Here is a 20,086-nt window from a genome sequence, read left to right on the forward strand (position 1 = left end):
CGGCAGTGGATAGCCAACTTTTCACTGAAGGCAAAACCGTTATTACAACTGACGCACAAAGGAGTGAGTGATCCGGTACCATGGGACAAAGACTGTTTGATGGCGTTTTTGCAGCTGAGGGAGGACTTGTGTCGTGCCCCGGCTTTAGGAATGCCTGATTACACAAAATCATTCTTGCTTTACTGCTGCGAGAGAGAGGGTTGCGCTTTAGCAGTTTTGGCCCAGATACACGGAGATGCGCGTAGGCCAGTTGCGTATTTTTCGGCTACATTAGATCCAGTAGCCGCAGCGTTGCCGGGATGTCTCAAATCCGTAGCTGCAACGGGTGTCAGCATTGAACGATGTGAGAGTGTGGTGATGGGACATCAGTTAGTGGTGTACGTACCGCATTCTGTGGAATTGTTAATGACCAGGACCAAGACTCAGCATCTGACGAATAGCAGGCTCACACGCTACGAGCAAGTCATATTGGCTGCCGAGAATGTGACCCTAAAGAGATGCTCCGTCTTAAATCCTGCTACGTTGATGCCACTTCCCAATGATGTGGATGATGAAATTTGTACAGATCATGACTGCCTTGATGTGACTGAACTATGCACCAAACCGAGACCAGATATCGTAGATGAGCCATTGACTGACCCCGATGAAATTTTCTTTGTTGATGGTTCATGCGTAAGAGACGATATTGGTCAGCTGAGAGCAGCTTATGCAGTTTGTACAATCACCAGAGTTGTAGAAGCCACTTGCCTGGAAGGAGTACATTCCGCTCAGGTAGCTGAAATTATTGCTTTGACGCGTGCCTGTTTAGCAGGTAACAAGATTCGAGTCACCATATACACCGATAGCCAGTATGGTTTCGGGGTAGTTCACGATTATGGGCAGTTGTGGTCTCAAAGAGGTTATATGACCTCCTCGGGTTCTCCCATTAGGAATGGAGAATTCGTGAGACTATAGTTAGAAGCGTTACAAGGACCAACAGCTATCGCAGTTGTCAAATGTGCCGCGCACACGAAAAACGTAGATTTTGTGTCGCAAGGCAATCGTTATGCTGATGAAGTAGCGCGTTACTGCGCAGAACAAGGATATTCTCACACTAATGTAGAAGTGGGGGGAATACAGGAAAGAACTGATTTAACAATGTTGTTAGACACTGTGGATACGTGGGATGAACTGAAATGTGTTCAGGAAAATGCACCAGATGATGGGAAAAAGGGCTGGGAAACAGCTGGGTGTACGAAAAGCTAAATGAACTTTTGGATTTCTGCAGATGGGAGAGCAGTTTTACCGAATGAACTTGTTAGTCCAATGGCAAGAAAATTGCATGGATCAGCACACATAGGTAGAGATGCTATGGTGAGAGTATTCAGACAAACGTGGTTTAATCCGAAATTTAGAGTAGCGGCAGAAGCAGTATGTCAGCGATGTGCGATCTGTCAGCAACTAAACGTAGGAAAGAGAACACCAGTCACGTTGAGTCACATTGGGAGGTCTGGGGGGCCTTTCAACAGAATGCAGCTTGATTTTATTGAAATGCCCAAGTGCAATCGACTCAGATACGTTTTAGTGATTGTCTGTATATTTTCTAGATGGGTCGAAGCTTATCCTACACGTAGATGCAATACACTTACGGTAGCAAAGCTGTTGCTTAGAGAGTTAATACCGAGGTTTGGGGTGCCATCCTCTTTGGAATCGGACAGAGGAACTCATTTCAACAGCGAAATAGTGAAGATGCTATGTTCAGCTTTGAGTATTGATCAGAAGCTCCATTGCAGTTATCGACCAGAAGCTTCAGGGATTGTAGAACAAATCAACAGCACAATCAAGTCCAGACTTGCCAAAGTTTGTTCATCGACGTCCCTGAGTTGGCCAGACGCACTTCCTTTGGTTCTTATGAGCATACGTAGCACACCAGATAGAAAAACAGGTCTCTCTCCACATGAGGTGCTAATGGGGAGAGCTATGAGATTGCCATCGGTTCCGACTGCAGCGTTGTTGAACATCACAGACGATTTGATCTTGGACTACTGCAAGGGACTATGTGATGCCATTAATTCTGTGTCCCTTCAGGTCCAGGCTGCAGAGGTTCCATCAGCACAAGACTTGTGCCATGACCTGTGTCCAGGAGACTGGGTCCTGGTGAAGAAGCACGTAAGGAAGAACTGTCTAGACGTGCGCTGGCGAGGACCATTTCAAGTCATACTTGTTACGAACACTGCAGTAAAGTGTGGAGGCCTGCCCAACTGGATACACGCCTCACACACCTGAAGAGTGCCAACACCTCTGGAAGAAACAGCTCCTCTCTCGGATGAGAATCCAGCAGAAAATGGAGAAGCCACAGAGGGGGGAAGCCAAGCTGTAGAGGTGATCGAAGAGGCTGAGCCTGTGTCGGAACAGGTCAACGACGGTCAGGACACCAGTGAGACCGAAGCTGTATCAGAAGAAGGAAGTAGCTGGGAATTCGAGTCAGAGACCGAACAAGATGTAAGTGACCAAGAGACGGGTCCAAGGACAAGGAGCAGGAGGACAAGGAGTGACGAAGCCAGTTGGCCAGAACGAAGGAGAAGGCCAAGCTTAAAAGCATCACAAGAAAGTACCCTTGTCCCAATCTCTGAAGAGTCGGATCAAGAAGAAGAAACTACAGACTCAGGTTCCGAGAGTCCGAGAAGATCAAGAAGGGTACGTGTGCCCTGCAGAAGGTACGCCACCCCAGAGTGGACTTATCTAGCAGATGTCTTGGGGACAGAAATCTGGGAGAGTGAGAGAAGTGAAAGTAATCGATCTCGATCCATTTGTGGCAGTGGAGATATGGATGTTGACGCCTGGACTCGAGACTGAGGGGTTACTGACTTTCACACTTCCCATTCCCCCTTACCTAAGTCGGATCAAAGACCTAGTGCTAAATCGATTACAGTTTCCGACTTTTGGTCATCAAATCCCAGAACAAGAAGAAAAAGTCATTTGTTTTGAATTGTTGGAACTTGTTATTAAAGCTGCAGGTACGAGAATAATTATAGATGCATAAAGACTTTTGTGTTTAAGCTATAAAGAAGAAGATAACCTAGCGCCGAGTGGAAAGAAGAATAAAATTAGGGATTACATTTAGAGGACGGAGAAGGGTTAGGGTTGTCTGTTGCTGAAGATAAAGAGACATTGTTGTGAAAAAGAGACTTTGTTGATAAGGAACGTTTCACAGACTGAGAAATCAAATAAAGCAAATAAAGACTTGCAAAGAAAACTTTTCTTCGAAAAAGAAAGAGCTACGCTGTTTGATGACATGGAGAACGGCAACCCAAACTGAAAAGCCAAATGCATAATAGGTACACTAATAGCAGTAGTAATTTTTCTCATAATTACAGTAGTGACCATATCATACATAGTAGGACATGAAAGTGATAAAGAAATAACAGATGTAAAGCCTGTAACGACTTTGAAACCTGCTCTTGTTGGGAAGAAGGAGGAGAGCAATGTTATTCGTGAAAAGGCGTTACTGGCAGATGAAGCTCGTAGGTTACATGTAGACGAGTCACAGGGAAACTTTGGGTCAAATGCATATGCCAAACTATTGTACGAGTATATCGATGCCATGGAGGCCAAGGATTGCTACGTTTGTATGCAATTGCCGGCTTCTGTAGATGAAGGTATCAGATATCATCATCTCCCACTGACTTATGGGATAACATGTAGTTTACTGCTCAGTATATTTTATGGTAGAGAAGGGTTTGAGTACTACTTTTCAAATTATGATTCGGTACTGCCTGAAGTTCCGAATTATAAACAAATGAATAAGTGGGACTACTATAAAAAGGAGGATAGACTAGCAAAGTTCTTTCTTCCTTGGGATACGCTAGATACTTCATATGCGCGCAGAAATAATCTGACTTGCAAAGTGTCAGAGATAGAGAAGAAATTCATAGGACAAGTAGATGACCGATACAGAAGGCAGAAGATTCTAAAAATGTCAGGACAGTGGAAAACTGATTGGACCGAAGAAGAAAAAGCACACAAAAAGAAAGGGAGCAATGGTCCAATAGCTTTGGATAGAACGCAGAAAGGAAAGTTATGTTTAACTCGAAGCAAGACATATTATGAGAATGTATTTGTAGGTGAAGTAAATTGCGAACATGCTTTTAGGTTAGAATACTATACGAAAGATTTTATGAAAGAGATGCAAGCTATTCCTAATGTATATTTTGTATGTGGAAGAAATGCCTATGTAAAATTGCCTGACAATTGGTATGGTTCGTGTTACTTGGCAATTGTCTTCCCCAAAATATATCATGCAAAGGATTTAGAGATCATAGAAGGAAAGGCTTCGATAAGAACGAAAAGGGAAGTAGGGGATGCTGAAGTAGTTGGAGACATATTTGGAGCAATGTTTCCTATGTTAGGTTTAATACTTAACGATGTTAAGATCAGGAGACTAGCTACCGTTGTAGATAGATTATCTGCAAGTACTGCAAGGTCATTGATGCTAGTAGAAGGAGAGATGCAGTCGATTAGAGCAATGGTTCTTCAGAACCGCCTTGCTTTAGATGTTCTGCTAGCAAAAGAGGGCGGAGTCTGCAAGGCTTTGAAGGTCCAGGAATGTTGTACTTATATTCCTGATAATTCAAAACTACTTGAGAAAGTCATACATAACATTACAGAGATACATCAAGAAATCGAAGATTTAACAAAAGTAAATGTTTGGGAAAAAGTAGGTCATGGAATGGGAAAGGTTGGAGATTGGTTTGCCAATCTTGGTAAAAGCATTATATGGTATATATTGAAACCTGTATTAATAGTATTAATTTGCATAATTACATTGTTAGGATTAGTGAAATTGTATAAATGGTATAGGACGAACCGGTTACAAAGATCTATGAGAGAGCAAGAAAGGAGATTACCTGCTTTACAAGATCAACAGTATAAAAGTTTAAGAGCTCTCGAAACGATAAAAAGAGGGAATCTTGTAACTAGTTCTGTGTAAAGGTGTTATTCAAATTGCATTTTAGTGATGACCACTAGAGGTCATCAAAGGGGGGAACTGAGAGAGCGCAATTTGAATAAAAAGTATATCCGGACCATAATTATAAGCATATCGTATAAACATAGAAGTTGTACCATGAAATAGCACTTATAGTATAAAGTTAGCATATGTAACATGAATAATAGGAAATGTATTTGTATTCACGTAAGAAATGCATAAGATTTAGAAGCCGTATACGTAGTGGGCTAATGTAGAAATGTATAGAAATGCTTACGAACAGAAGAACGTGCAAAGTAGAATTCATGTACGTGTATAATTCTAAATGGAGAAGCGGCGAGAAAATGTAAAGTGAAGAAATGTGCAGAGCATATATAAACGATGTAACAGGAGAATATAACTTTATGTTCTATGTATATGGTTCATATTCTATGTAAAATGTATTCACTTATAAGCAAAGGATTTGTTAAATGCGGTTATATATATATAAATGTGTGCTAAAGGTTATACTGTGTAGAAGGGTTTGTAGGAATGTTAGAAGAGTTGGGTCATGTGTGATTTTAACCTGACTGACCAAGGGTTCGCAGGAGTGTAGTCCGCTGTATGTAATTTAGTGGGCTCACAGGAGTCGTGAATAGCCTTGATCTGAATGTGCGAGCAAGGAGTCTAAGTTCTTGTTAGATTTAAAGTGACAATGTCGGACGAAGTTTATGGCCTAAACGTGAGAGGAGACGTTTGGAATTTGAGTCTTGTTTTGAAATGACCATTCACAGGACCAAATGAGGTTACGTATACAGCCATAAAGAATGAAGTTCTGATGAGGTGATAGACTTTGCTCCGAAAGTGTCAAATGTAATGTCAATGAAGTCACCAGCAAGAAGACGAAGATGGCGCCTAAGGAGAAGGGTCAACTTAACGGACGACGCGAAGAGACGAAGCTATGGAAAGACCTGGAAAATGACATCATACGTATGAGTATGTGGTGGGCGTCAAGGGGCGTTCCATCCATACAGTGATTGTGTATTTAGGGACAGCACCCAGGGGAGAAGTCAGCGCAGATGGCCTGAGGCAAAGGCAAAGAGAGAAAGAACAGAGCGCAAGAGAGCAGTAGGCCGAGGACCCTTAGAGAGCGGATGGGTAGGCAGAAAGGGTACTGTTCTCGACATAAGTTACCTTTAGAGGCTAAGAGAGTTTGAACTTCTTAGGAAGTCAAACTGCTGACACCTTTTTAGGGTACTAGAAACTTGCGAAGTAGGGATGTCACCTAGCATAGAGTAGGGACAGATTTAACTTGTATTCTTTTCTTTTATAGATGACGCAACGGAACTACTTAGTATCTATGCTTTTTAATTTGTTGATTCTGGAACTGACTTTAATTGTATTCGTTTGTAGACTGAGGTTCTTTAGGGAATTTATGTTACTTCTAGTTCCTGTATACTTATTGAATCTTATCCTGAGAGGATTGTATTTGCAATTTTTCTTGATTTTATATTAAATCTTTAAACTTTATCAGTCGTAAGTGGTTCTTCAGAGTTGCGTCAGTTTATGGGGTTTATCTAACCTATGTGGGGTTTGTCTTTTACTCAATGACAGAAAATAACCGATCCAAATTTATGAATGAGATTAATATCTAAGTGATCAAAAAGGGCATCAAAATCTCATTCCCCGCAGAAGCGTCACAGAAGACTGTCCGCTGAAGCGTGTGAAACGGTGAGAAGCGCGTGCTCACTTTAAATTTTGAATGTCTGCGCAGCCATTTAAGTTTTGCCGTTCACCATTAAACTTTAAGATATGCAAAGTAGACTCACCCCTAATAAAATTGCTGCAACAGCACTCCTCCAATGTCACAGCAGAGCACCACAAACAGCGAGCAGTCCCACAAATAATGACGTGAGGTGCGCTCCTCCACTCGCAGACCAAAGTTACACAACCGCCAGCCTCTCTGTTTCTCCCCCAGAGACAACCTCAAACATGTAGAAAGTAAAGAGTCAAACGCCCTGGGCTGCAGGCTGTCAAGATGGCAAATGACACTGGTGGGGTTTGAGCAAGGCGTTTATTTTCTTTAAGATTCTTAGTTGCATTAGGCTCCTTTAAACACAGTCTCACTTCACAGGTGTGGGTTCTTTTCAGTAGTTCCAGCTTCTTTTCTCTTTGTAGGTTCCTTAATTCTATCCCTTTTCTGCACGCTGTAGGTTCATTTGTATATAGGCTCTTTTCTGTAGGCTCTCCAAACGTCGCCAAAATGTTATAAAATGTCTTTTACCTTGTGGTTTCCTTGGCTTCTATTTTCAGTACCTATGCATTGTATATATATTCATGTGTATGTTCATTTCCTTAGCTTCAGTTTTGTTGTTTCCCTAAGGAAAGGGGATGTGCTAAAATTGACTTGTGTCTCTCTTTTCCCTGGCTGGGATTTCCCTGTTGCTCAGATAGTGTGAGTGGTCGAATGCTTGTGACATCATGGAATGTTTGGTGCCTGGCCTGTGTGTGGAGTGGCAGTTGATGGCAGGCAGGCTGAGCGACAGGGAAATCCCAGCCAGGGAAAAGAGAGACACAAGCCAATTATAACATGTTCTTACAAACAGCCTTCATAATACCAAGGCTACAGCATTCATCAAGTCCATTTATGGACTAGAGAAAGCTTATATAACTTGTGTCAGTGTGCTTGTGAAGTGCCTTTGTCACTGGAGCAATTATGCATGGTCCCTACACATTAAAGGTGCAAGGATTATTCAGCAGAAACATATGTTTTGCTGAGTCCACCTGCTCCATATCGCTATCTGCACTCAGATATTATGATGGCCCACCGTAGCAGGCAGGCAGACCTAATCAGAATGATTCCCTACTGGTAAAAAAAAAATATTACACTTCTTTTAAGGGTAGGTATGACTCTGACCTCATCACCACCATGATTTGCCAACCCAGATTATCATAAATCTGAAGGACAATATCCAGGTTAATTAGGATACAACATTCCTGGCCTGAAGTGAGCAGACCATAGCAACGAGTTCACATATATGCCTCTCAAAAGTGAAGGCAACCAAGAAGTCAAAATTAGCCATCAACATCTTTACAGGAACATCCTCCAAGGGTTCAAACACAGACGTCTGTAGTCGCCTAAATATCAAAAGAGAACCCAGAAAGGCACATTGGCCTACTTGGCTCAGGGCAAGCTTGAAACTCATCCTAGTGGCACAACTTTCAATGGACACATACCATTTCAGTATTACTTGGAAACAAAATTTCAACAATGTGGCCACAAAGAGATGAACAAGTGAAACCAAACCCAACGTAAACCATCCTCAGGAAGCACAGGAACCTACGAGTGTCACAAAATAGATGGGTAATGGACTTCTAGGAATACCACAAGCAGAAACACAGGCAGCATTTTTTATATGACTAAAGAGTGGATGATCTTCAAAACAGTTGAATACTGAATGCAATCCCCTGAAATAACCCTTTAAGTTAAAGCCCTAGCATTTCATCTGCCATGCCATCACTTTCAAGTGAGCCAGAAAAAGTGTCTTACTGGGTTGGTTAACAGAGAGGTGATGGAGGCATAAGTACACGTCATTCCTCCTGAACAGCCAGGCAGGAAAGTAACAGAAACCAGGAGCTGTGGTGCCAAAAGTTTGATGTTCTGACTTTACTCTCTACTTCTGATATGATATAGTACATAACCCAATGAAGAAAAAGGGATTGGCGTGGCAGCAAACAGACTTGGTGGCTAAGGGACTGAGAAGGCACTAACTGCTTGTGCTTCCTCCCTTACGAGTAAGTTGGGACCATTGGATTTAAACAGAAGGCAAGGAAAACCAACCATGGAAGTACCAATCATGGAAGTACCAACCATAACACAACCTAGTGGAACCCCTCTGGATGAAGAGAAAAAGATTCAACTAAGGATTACCATAAATAGTATTGACTTTGATAAGGAACCGAGACAATGGGGAAATGTGTGTGCTAATATTAGTCAATTTGGCATATAACAGGGAATTCTGATTAAAGCAAGCAGGAATGCATTATATGGGACACACATCATAATTTAGCACTATTTGCCAAGCAGACTCAAACCAGGTTTTACCTTCCAAAAACTTTTGGGTAAATAGTGTAGCATATGTAAACTGCACATGTGCAAAAAGCCCATGCATAACTGCTCACAGGCAAACATTGCCCAATTTGCAATCCAGTTTCAGGAGTAAACAGTAATTTGCACCCTAAATGGATTTAGCCCTTTAGTGTCTAGGAGAGCAATGTATTTTATAAGTTTGAAGAGAATGACTCTTGAGAGACGTTTATGTGAATAAGTCTGTAAACGAAGAAGTAGGATGAAATTCTGTGTACGTTAGAGGTCACATAGGATGGCAGGGACTTCTGAACTTCAAGGTTTTGTTTACGGTAGGATTGGCTATTAGGGAAAACACACTAAGGAATACATTTCTAAGATAGGAAGTAGAAATAGAATTTTGGGAAGGCATAACTAGTAGCGGTTCGGGAAAACTGAGGAGACAGAATAAAGAGAAAGTAAAGACTGCCCAGTTTTGGGAAGATTAAAAGACGAGGACCTTAGAGAAATTAAGTGAACTGCATTTGGAGAATAAGATTCCAAACTGGATTATGGGATTGCACTCCTTTCCGGCATTCCCAAAGTCCACCTAGATCCACTCAAAGCAGTACTACAAGTGGCAGCCCACTTTGTGACGGAACACAGTAGTTCGATCACATCTCACCCATTCTTTGCTCCCTTCAGTAGCTTCCCATAGAAGCGAGAACTCAATTAAAAACTGCCTGCATCATTTGCAAAGTTATTCACTCCTCTTTACGCATGTACGTCTCTGAGCAACTGAAAATTTCAGGCGATGAGAGATTCAAGAAACGCTGAATTGCTCTCTTTTAAATCCCCACCTTCAAGCACAAGCAAATCCTTCTCTAGACGTGCCACAAGACCTGGAACTCCCTCTCGCTGAGCCTATGCCTTAATATAGGTCATGATACCTTAAACAAGCATTGGAAATGCAATAGGTCTCACATTTGCTTGAGTTAGAGCTATTGGCATTGTAAATGACAATGTTTTTACCCAGGTGTTTTAGTGCTGTTGGCTTTTTGAAGATCCCATTTGATAAGTGTAACAGGAGCGGAAGCCATTAGGCCTACTTTTGTGGCTGTGTACTACTCACCATAATTACGCTCTCCTTAAATTAGACAAGAATGGCAGAAAGGGTGCAGAGCAAGACCAGCAGTGTGCACAATTAATTTTTATTGAATTTAACATTAGAAATTATGTCAGTAAATCCATGGAGCAGAGGGAAGTTTATAGACCATGCACTGCGAAGCGCTGAAAATGCACTGTAGCTATTGTCGACACATAAAAACAATGTTGTTAATATTTAACAGCAAGCACAATTAATTTTTATTGCATTTAACACTAGAAATTGTGTCAGCAAAACAATGGCACAGATGACATTTTACAGACCATGCAACATTGCCAATGCATGGAAATTGCATTGTAAATGCAATAGGTCTTGCATTTGTTGGAGTTGGACCTATTGGCATTGTAAATGGTAATGTATTATTATGTATCTTATTGAGCGCATGGCTCCCCCAACGGGAGTGTCCCGGCGCTAAGCGGAGAAGATGGAATAAGTAAATCAGTGCTGTGAGGCCCGTGAGAGTCTACGGGAGACTGAAGAGTCATGTTTTCAGTAACTTGAGAAAGCTGGGCTCTGATGAGGCCTTTCTGATTTGTAGGGGTAAGGAATTCCAGAGGATGGCTGTTTTGACTGAGAATGAGTGTCCGCCCAGTCTGGCCTTGGCAAAAAAGGGGGTAACAAGAAGTTCTTGGTGATTTGACCTTAGATATCTTGTGTGGTGTGATTTTTTTATTCTTTTCCTTAGGTAGTGGGGGCCAGTGCCATTTATTGCCCTGTAAGCAAGGGTGAGTGCCTTTGAATTCTGTTCATTTTCTTACCGGTAACCAATGAAGGCTGCGTAGATGTGGTGAGATGTGATGTCTTAGGGGGATATTTCTTATAAGCCTTGCAGCTGCGTTCTGTATTGTTTTCAGCTTTCTGAACAGATAGGCTGGTAGGCCCAAATATAGACTATTAGCATAGTCTAGTTGGGATGTCACCAGTGCGTGGACAATAGTTTTTCTGCACTCCATAGGTAGAAGGTGGAGGAATTTCCGCAGTGCCTTTAGTTTCCAGAAACAGGTAGTGGAAACATGTCCTATCTGGGTTTTGCACAACAATGTATTGTCGATTTTAAATCCCAGAGTCCTAGCTATGGGACAGGGCAAGAGGGTGGATTGAGCACTGAAGGCCACCAAAGGTCAGTTTGAGGGGGTGAAGGTTGATTAAAAAACAATACTTCAATTTTATCGGTGTTAAGCCGTAAGCAGTTGTTAGTCATCCAAGTGGAGATATCTGTCAGACAATGCTGAAATTTGGTTAAAGCTGCTTCTGAATGGTCTTTAAAGGAGAACATCAGCTGTGTGTCATCAGCATATGAGATGACACTGACGTCGTGGTGCTCGATAAATGGGGCCAGGGGGGCAAGGTAGATATTAAAAAGGGTGGGGCTGAGGTCCAAACCCTGAGGGACTCCACAGATTAAAGGGCAGGGTGATGACACGTGTGGTTGCAACCTTATTCTTTGGACTTGTCCCTCAAGAAAAGGGTGGAACCAAGCTAACACTGTCCCCGAAATCCCTAGTTGCCTAAGTCTGCCAAGGAGAATCTTATGGGACGCCGTGTCAAACGCTGCTGACAGGTCAAGCAGCACCAGCATTGCATAGCAGCCTTTGTCCAGGTTTTCTCGGATAGTTTCAGTAACTTCTAATAACGCTGTGTCAGTGCTGTAACCAGCTCTGAATCCGGACTGCGTATCATGCAAAAGCTTGTTAGCTTCCAAGAAGTTATGTTATTTTACTTATGGGTTGTCAAGAAAATGGATTTTAGGGAAGGGATGTTATTTGGGCGGTGTGAGAGTAATTTGGGATGTGTGCATGAGCGTATGTGTAAGGGGAATTAAATGGTATGTAGGAGAGTTGTGGGAAAGAAGGGAAGTTATTGGTGATTTGGTGGGGAAGCAGGTGTTTTATTAGTGAAGGGAACGATGTAGGGTGGGGAACCAGGTGTTTTATTAGTGAAGGGAACAAGGTAGGAAAAAAATGGAAGAATGAAAAGAGGATTTAGAGGGGTGGTCTGGGGCGCAGTTGCTATGTTCTAAGCTGGTGTTTTAGCACAGACACCCCGTTGGAGTAACCAGGCGCTCTATAAGTTGAATAATAATAGTGTGCTTCCCAGACACCCCCTTTGATGGACACCACGATGGTTCAGCTGCAGCTAACAGCTGAGACATGGTACAGTGCAGCTAGTGCCGCACAGCCCCCGTGTGACACTGAAGAATGAAAGAAAAGAGTCAACAGTGGAATAAGGAAGTAATCCGTAGAGGGCAAGCTGTTTGCTTCAAAAAGTGAATGTGGATGTTTTTCAGACCCACTGAATTTGCTTTAACTTATTTTCACAAATGGTGACGGCTGCACGTTTCCATCAAAATGCAACTGTCAGGCTGTGCGCATGTGACATTTGGCTGCTTCTGTGAAGTATTCACACACAGTGGGGCAGTTTGCTTCTATTACAGCAGACTTACTTAGCAGCCACGATGAGAGAGGGGGCTGTGAATTAAGACTATCAGTTGGGTTAAAGAACGCACTGCACATATCTTACATTTTTGTGTGAAATGAACTGAACACTGACGTTCTGGACTTGCTTATCAGACCTGCTTAACTATGCCTTTTTAGAAGTTTTACTTACCTGGCTCGTGTTCTGGGCATGGCAGGGCTCCCCACAAAAAGCACCTGCTGGCTCGCAGAGAGGCTGCTCGGAACTAGTATGAGGACGCCATACTACAGTTTTGGAGCTGGGAGGCGGAGGCAGGAAGCGGAAAACGGAAGAAAGGAAATGGACAGAAACTGAGGCATGGTTCACAGCAGGACTGTTGACAAACAGACTCACTCCGTGTGTGCTAAGAGTTCAGCGCGTTACAACACAACATTTGTGACGGGCCTATCTAATAAGGGAAATTATGCGTTTATGCAGGGGAGTGGTGGCTGGGTGGAAGCAGCGACGGTGGAAAGCAACCAGATAAATGCTGCGTTTGTGTGGGAGGGCAACATTGCAAACAAGCAGCGACAGGCCAGTAGACGACTGATGCAGGGGCTGTGTGCGCTTGGAGGGTGGAGGACGGCTTATAACGCAAAGCAGAAGGGGGAGCAGAACGGGCAGAAGGAGCGATGGACCAAAAGCATCAATAAAGATACAAAAGTTCTTACAAACAGGAGGTAACTAAGGCAAGCGTAAGTACACTGTACTTTATCGGTGCTCCTGAGCCTTGAAAGGAAGTGAGCTATCGGCAGCGGGAATGAGACAGGAGGCAGCAAAGAAAAGCGTAAAAGGAAGTGAGCTATCGGCTGCGGGTAACGAGACAGGAGACAGCAAAGAAGAGCAATGCTGGAATGAACCAATTGTAAGCAGGAGGCGGGAATACAGTGGTTTTATTGGTTATAGCAAGTCTTGCAGACAGCGCATGTGCGCTGCCAAGGCTCGACCTAAAAACACGCCAAGGCTCTTCTATTGAACTAAATCTGGCCTAACTGCTGCTCTCTTCAATTGCATACCATCCTCATCCTACACAAACTATTGATGATCTTCACGTGGTACTGTACCATCTGCTTTTCATTGCTGTGGATATGTGTGAAGCACTCTACCTCCTAACTTTAATGTAAATGTATATTTTCTATTTCTTATTGATTTGTTCTGGCTTTATTATGGAGCCCTCAGATGCCTTTGGGCCAAAATCTGCGCTATATAAAATCCTAAAAATAAATACATAAAATCAAAAAACGTGTTGAAAGTTGGATGTGAATTTGGGTAAGATTAAGCTTTCAATTAAAAAGCTCTGCCAGCGATCTCAGTTTAATCATGTAACGAGAACTTTATTCACTTTCAGGGGTGGAGTAACATCACGTTTGAAATAAAGGTTATCATACCGACAGATAATTCTTCCTGTGTGAGCCGAAAACGGACAGGAACGTTAGGAGTTTCTACTCATACTAACCTGACCATGTCTGTCATGCAAGAGCCAACCACCACCACGGCAGCAGCTGCGGCGGAGTCAGCCTGAGCCTCCCGGGACATGATGCTTCGCTACACCAGCACCACACTCAATAGAGCAGCAGGAAAGTCACTGCAGCTGTGGTCCAAAGTCTCCCCAGGGAGTCACGAGAAGCGGACTCTGCTCTCCGTGTCATCACTGGAGGGCAGGATCCAACGGGCGTCTCCCTCCCCATCACAGGTTAATGCCACTATCACACAAACGGAGTCAACGTGACATTTTCTGTCACCCCTCCACCATCAACTCCTTTCGTTAAAATATAAGAATGCTGATAAACTTTGGAGCACGTAATAAAACTATTAAGAACATAACTGCAGGACTACAAAACATCTGTAGTGCCAACCACAAGATGGCCGCACCCGTCCCCTTTCACTGAACTGAGAAGGTTCATATCATGTAGGAAGTATTTACTGTCACTGTCTCCGAGAGATACCGGCTCGGTCAAGTTACAATAGCCTCGCCAGTTTTCTAAACTATTGCGCAAAGACGCTTTCGGGAAACAGCAGCACGCACTTGGGAAATACTTGGAGAGCATCACTGAGATCCAGCTGACACCGATTACAAAAACATGTTTGTCTTTGGCTGTTGCTTTTTCCTGGGTGGCCCTTTACAAAAGCAACGCAATAACTACATAGAGAGACCGCTTGTACGTTGCTGCCCCCAGCCAACAGAGAAACTGGGACGGAGACGACGTACGTACACCTTCACGCTTTCCACTAAGGGAAAATAGAGAATGAGCTGCCAGTTGCTGTTTTTTATGCAGCGGCCATCTTAAAGTGGTTATACAAGCGTAGGAGATTATATAAATTGGAGAAAGACAGCGCTAGTTAGACGTAAAACCAAAGATCTAGAAATAGTTTTGTTCGTACGACATTGCCTGGTTATCTGCTTGTCTTTTTTTATACATAGAGAAAGTAGCGCGTTGGGGTATTTATAATTAGAATGGCACCCTTCCACCCTATATGAATTATCAGCCGCGTATTCAACCCTATTGTAGTCTGGGAAAGAAAGACGTCGACTGCATTATTTCTGTGGTGTGGGAACTACCTACTAAGAAGTCGGCAGATTAACGCCGGCCTTGTCTTTCCTTTGTTTCTACACCGGTTGATGGGCAGCTCTGGAACAAGCAGCGGCGGGAGTAGATAGATCACAACAAATGAACAGGTCAGCGGGACGCAACCTTTATCAGGGGATACTACAGGGCCGCGGTAGGTGTCGTGGTACGAGTTGCCATCGTGCACGCATGAGGGTTTTGAGTAATGCCCAATTGCCTGTCGCGCCTGAACAACATACTACACCAGTTGCTGTGGCAGAGCCAGCACAGGGTATCCTGCAAGGGAAGCCTTTCTCTCCAGTGCAGTTCTGTTTACATATTGCACTCCAGCATAACAGCATCAAATACTTTCCAATATAACACACGTTTAATATTACAACCATACCACCTTCCGTATCTTCGTAATGGCACCAAACCTGTCATCACATTTTGACACAGTGCGTTCCAGTGTCGCACCCCCTTAAGTTTAACGTGGCACCACCCTTCCATTCCAGTAAAACCATGTCAGGGTCGTTTTCGGGGGCTTGTGAAACTCCCGTGCAGTGTTGAGGTCCTTTTGACAGACACTGTTGTTGTTCCTAGCAGCACCGGAGCAGTAGATACTGCTGTGAGCTCACTGAATTACAAAGTACTTTGGTTTGTAATGTCAAGATAAGTGGAGGAACAACGTATGTTGAGAGTAGGAATTTATCTGAGGCACGAAGTGTTAAGAAGATCTATTTTTTGTTGAAAATGTATCTGGACTCCCGGCCTAGATAGTGCCAGTGTTTTTTTACATGGTGGTGAGCACACAGTGGGTGCTCAGCGACTTCTCTGGTGATATGCTTAGGTTGGGCTGCAGAGTCGTACCTCATAGGAAAGATGATGCCAAAGCTATGTTTCTTTTTGTGTGGCTTCTCAACACTATGTGTCGAAAGTAAGGGACGCAGTTGTTAGAGCTCAGGCTCACCTGCCCGTTTTACCATACTCACCTGGGCCCATAAATCAACATACACACCTTGAACAGGTAAAACCTACGCTTAATCAATTTTGTTTAACCATTCAGGACCTATACCATTTGACTTACCAATCCTAGTCACCGGTACATAGAATCCTAAAGGATCAAGGAGTTAGAATAATAGGTAGAACTATAACATTTGCACTTATTGAATAACCACAAACTCTGGAAAAGTTTAAATTCTTTATCTATGAAAAATTCGATTAAGAAGATAAAAATTGAAATGAGAATGTGCAAAGATTTTATAAGTCTGTCTTTAACACCTTGCGTGCGGCCGCGATTCTGCGCCTTTGCGGCGCTTTTAAAGAGTGGGCGGGTTCATGACGGCCCCCAGCCGTGATCAGCACACGCCCACCGTGCTGCATGACGGACGGGGGCCGTCATCAGCACGCAAGGGGTTAAGCATTGACAATAGGAAGGGTAGAGAAAGGGAAACAATACAGTGACATATCCACACTTATTTATAATTACCTAGAATGGTGTGAAGACCAACCCTGGCCACGGGCTGGGTTAAAGGACAGAACCCCAAGGTTGCAGGTGCCAACAGGAAAGAACAGGTGCAGACCAGAATCAGGACAGGTATGAGCCAAATTGGATCAGGACAGGACCACCTCAGACTAAGACCAGCACCCACATCTAAGGCACAACGCCTGCGTTACACCCTCACTGCAGCTAACAGTACACCCCGATAGGCTTTAGCAGAAATCTTCTCCTTTAGAACCCTGATTGGGTTATCAAACTCCTTCCCAGAACCCCCAATTGGTTTATCAAATCTTCTGACAGAGTGCTCTGCCAGCAACTCTGCTCTCGACCACCTATTGAGTGTGTTGGGTCAGTGACAGGTCAGCTATTTGGACAAGTCGGACAAATTATCTAGCTAAGCCTACTCTAGTTATACTATTTTTCAGGGCAGTGTACCACCCCCCAATGTTGCAAGTGTAAGGATCCCCAATTTTGATAGGACAAAAGAATGAGAAGAGGTCATCACACCATACCAAAATGAAACTTTTCTCTTGAATATTGAAATTAGCGCTCCCACCCATCAATTTATTTTCCCATGCACCTTTATTCCACCCAACAATGAATGTTCTAATAACAAATACAATGTTAACAATATTGGCTTCCTCTCCAAAGGGTCAGGAGGTGAAGTTCCCAGGCGCATCTTAGTCAAACTATCCTTGGCATTCATTCAATGCTATGACTTGAGTGTTTCTGGTTTCTGGTGCGCATGTGTGGTGCGGGTTTCAAAATGGAGATACAGACACAACTCAGGCCCAAACACGAGCTAGTAGCAAAGTAGAAAAGAAACAGTTTTAGAACAAAGAGTAAATAAATGTTCTGTATACCACTTATCTCTACTCTATTACCATTATTTTATATTTAACTTCAGCGTTATTGATTAAGCAAAACAAACAGCTTCGCAAAAGCAGTGGTACAAGCTTTTTGCACATTATAACACAGAGCAGCCATCTTAGTTCTAGTGCGCAGAAGCAGAAGTTTCCCTCCAAAGCAGAGAGTACGTCATGTCACGTGAGTGTGACAGACGCATGCGCAATGGAAAATCCTGTGTAGCAGCAGCCATTTTAATGCAAGCGAATTATGGTTAGTAAAAGCTCATTGTCAAGCTTCCCCTAGAAGCTGCATATGTTGTGTAATGCAATATTAATTAGACAAATCATGTTAATAAGTACGTTATGAGTTATTTGAGAGAGTACAAGCAAGTCGCTTTATGTGCGCAACCTTGCTCCATCAATCCCCTCCTTGATGATATTTTATATCATCACTGATTAATGAAACAGATGCCAACTTTCACATTTCTTTTAACTCAATTTCTTCAAACTTTCTGTTTTGTTTCTTTTCCTTATTCATGTGGAAGTTTTTCACTTTCTTGTACAAGTTTCCATTCAATTCTTCGAACTCAATTTCATCAATATTTCTTTTCTTTCCTTTTTACGTTTCGCCTGGCGTTCACTGCGCAAGCAGTGTCGCGCAGGCGAAATTTTGTGTTTTTCAGTAAGGGGCTTTCACCCGCCTCTCTCTTCCATTGGCTAGCTCCATAAATGGAGGCTAGCCATTGGAAGAGAGATCTGTCAGTAATTCTCGGAGCAGATTCGTGGGCGTTCCGGTGATTTTTTTCTCGCTTTGCCCCTTTGCGAACGTCATGCAGCGGTGGGCAGGTGTTTTTTTCTTTTTTTCTTTTCTCAGCATGTTTTTGTCACTTCCATCGTGTCTTTTGCAGTAGTGGGCTGCACGATTTAAGTTGGCGGGATGTATTTCTTTATTTCCGAGCAGGTAAGCAGCATTTTGTTATAATTTTCTTTGTATGTCCTCCGTTTCCTGTCGTCTCCGTGTATTCCGTCCGTGGATTCTTTCCGTCTTCTGTTTTTGTTGTTTACGTGTCCTGTCGTTTCCGTGTACCGACGTGCGTGGCGCCGACATAGCTTTAAAGCGACCGGCAGTGTACTTGTGTCTTCAATAATGGTGCATTGCCGTGAGTCTACTTCACACACAATCTCACCCGAGGGATGTCACATAATAGTCAGTCGTGGCTCCAGAAACTTGAGCTTCATTCCCAGCGTCCCTAAGTCCCCTTTCCCGCAGCCCTCCTCCTTTCCGCTCTCGCCCCCCCTTCCCTCTGCCCGCAGCTCTCCTCCCCGCAGCTCTTCTCCGTCCCGCTCTCGCTTCGCCTCCCCCCACCATACCAATATGTGCACATTATCACAGCTGGACACTCCCATGCGTAGCTCTATGACGTTTGCACAGTTGTGCGTGAGAGCTATTGGCCGTGCCAATTTGTTGATTTGCGTGACCCTGTTAACACTTCTGTGGAGGCATAACAGTAATCTGTTGAAGGGTGGTGTAGGTAAGCGTAAAGCCTACTGAGACAAAGCAGCTTCTAAGCTTAATAGGCGCATGGCGTCACTATAAGTGGAACATGTTTTCCATTGGGCCATCAAGTGCACATCTAGTTTACGCCCAGCCTACCCAACCTACTTACTCTTTTGAAGAGTCAAGGTGCTGAGCTGTGCACAGTTGCGGCTGGGTTTGATGATCCATGTCTGTAGTTGAATCTTTTAAAGTAATGCAGTGACTGTGGGTGTGTGTGTAGAATAGTGACCATATTATTTGTAGCCATACGGATGTACATTTGTGATGAATAAAATGACCAAGAACGCAGCGGAGCACTGACTTACATTATAAATGTTAGATCTGTTCCCAGGAGCGTCACGTGGAGTGCACTAATTACAATGCGCCAACTTTGATCTGCGGCTTAGTAAGTACTTTTAATCTAGTTCACCAAGTGTTCCTCTATTCCTACAGAAGCTTGGGTTTTACAAGTACGTAACATATCCTATGTTTCTTTACAAGGAAGGCTGGGAGGTAGGTGGTGCGTGTGGGTACGTTTTCGGCGGCCAGTTTATTTTAGGGCACAGATGCATTCTACAGAGGCGACTCTTGCATAGCTGAAGATTGCATGGAAGTGCTGAATCCTCCGAGCTGGAGAGAGGTCAACTGAATGCTGCTAACTCCCCACGATCAGCTTTTCGAGTCATCCTTAGACTTTCTAATTCACTTTGGAGCATGTCTCGGAAGGGAAGTCGCATAATGATTCAGATGTTGAATACAGACGCCGAGCAGGGCTGATCTCTTCATGCTGATGTCAAAATATATTGCGGGGTGGCCTGTTTTTTTTTTTTTTTGTAAACTCCAGAAGAGACTCCAGCGGATCCAGAACGCCTCAGCACGACTCATCCTGGACATCCCCCGTCGCAGCCACATCTCCGGACACCTGAGAGACCTGCACTGGCTCCCGGTCAACAAGAGAATCACCTTCCGTCTCCTCACCCACGCACACAAAGCCCTACACAACCAAGGCCCAGGATACCTCAGC

General features: G+C 43.6%; 1 protein-coding gene across 2 annotated transcripts in view; it reads right to left on the reverse strand.

Moving 5' to 3' along the window:
• The window catches only part of RBKS (ribokinase), a 572,657-nt gene extending 558,369 nt beyond the window's left edge, over positions 1-14,288 (reverse strand). Inside the window, exon 1 of one of the 2 annotated variants that reach the window (XM_086949486.1) lies at positions 14,087-14,288. In XM_086949486.1, the coding sequence (XP_086805612.1) occupies positions 14,087-14,166 (80 nt within the window). In that variant the 5' untranslated portion in view covers positions 14,167-14,288. The remainder of the gene's footprint in view (positions 1-14,086) is intronic. The other variant, XM_086949487.1, reaches the window with a different exon arrangement.
• Positions 14,289-20,086: the final 5,798 nt, after the last annotated feature.

Source organism: Lissotriton vulgaris, unplaced genomic scaffold (genome assembly GCF_964263255.1).
Source record: "Lissotriton vulgaris unplaced genomic scaffold, aLisVul1.2 SCAFFOLD_1000, whole genome shotgun sequence".
NCBI classification, from domain to species: domain Eukaryota; kingdom Metazoa; phylum Chordata; class Amphibia; order Caudata; family Salamandridae; genus Lissotriton; species Lissotriton vulgaris.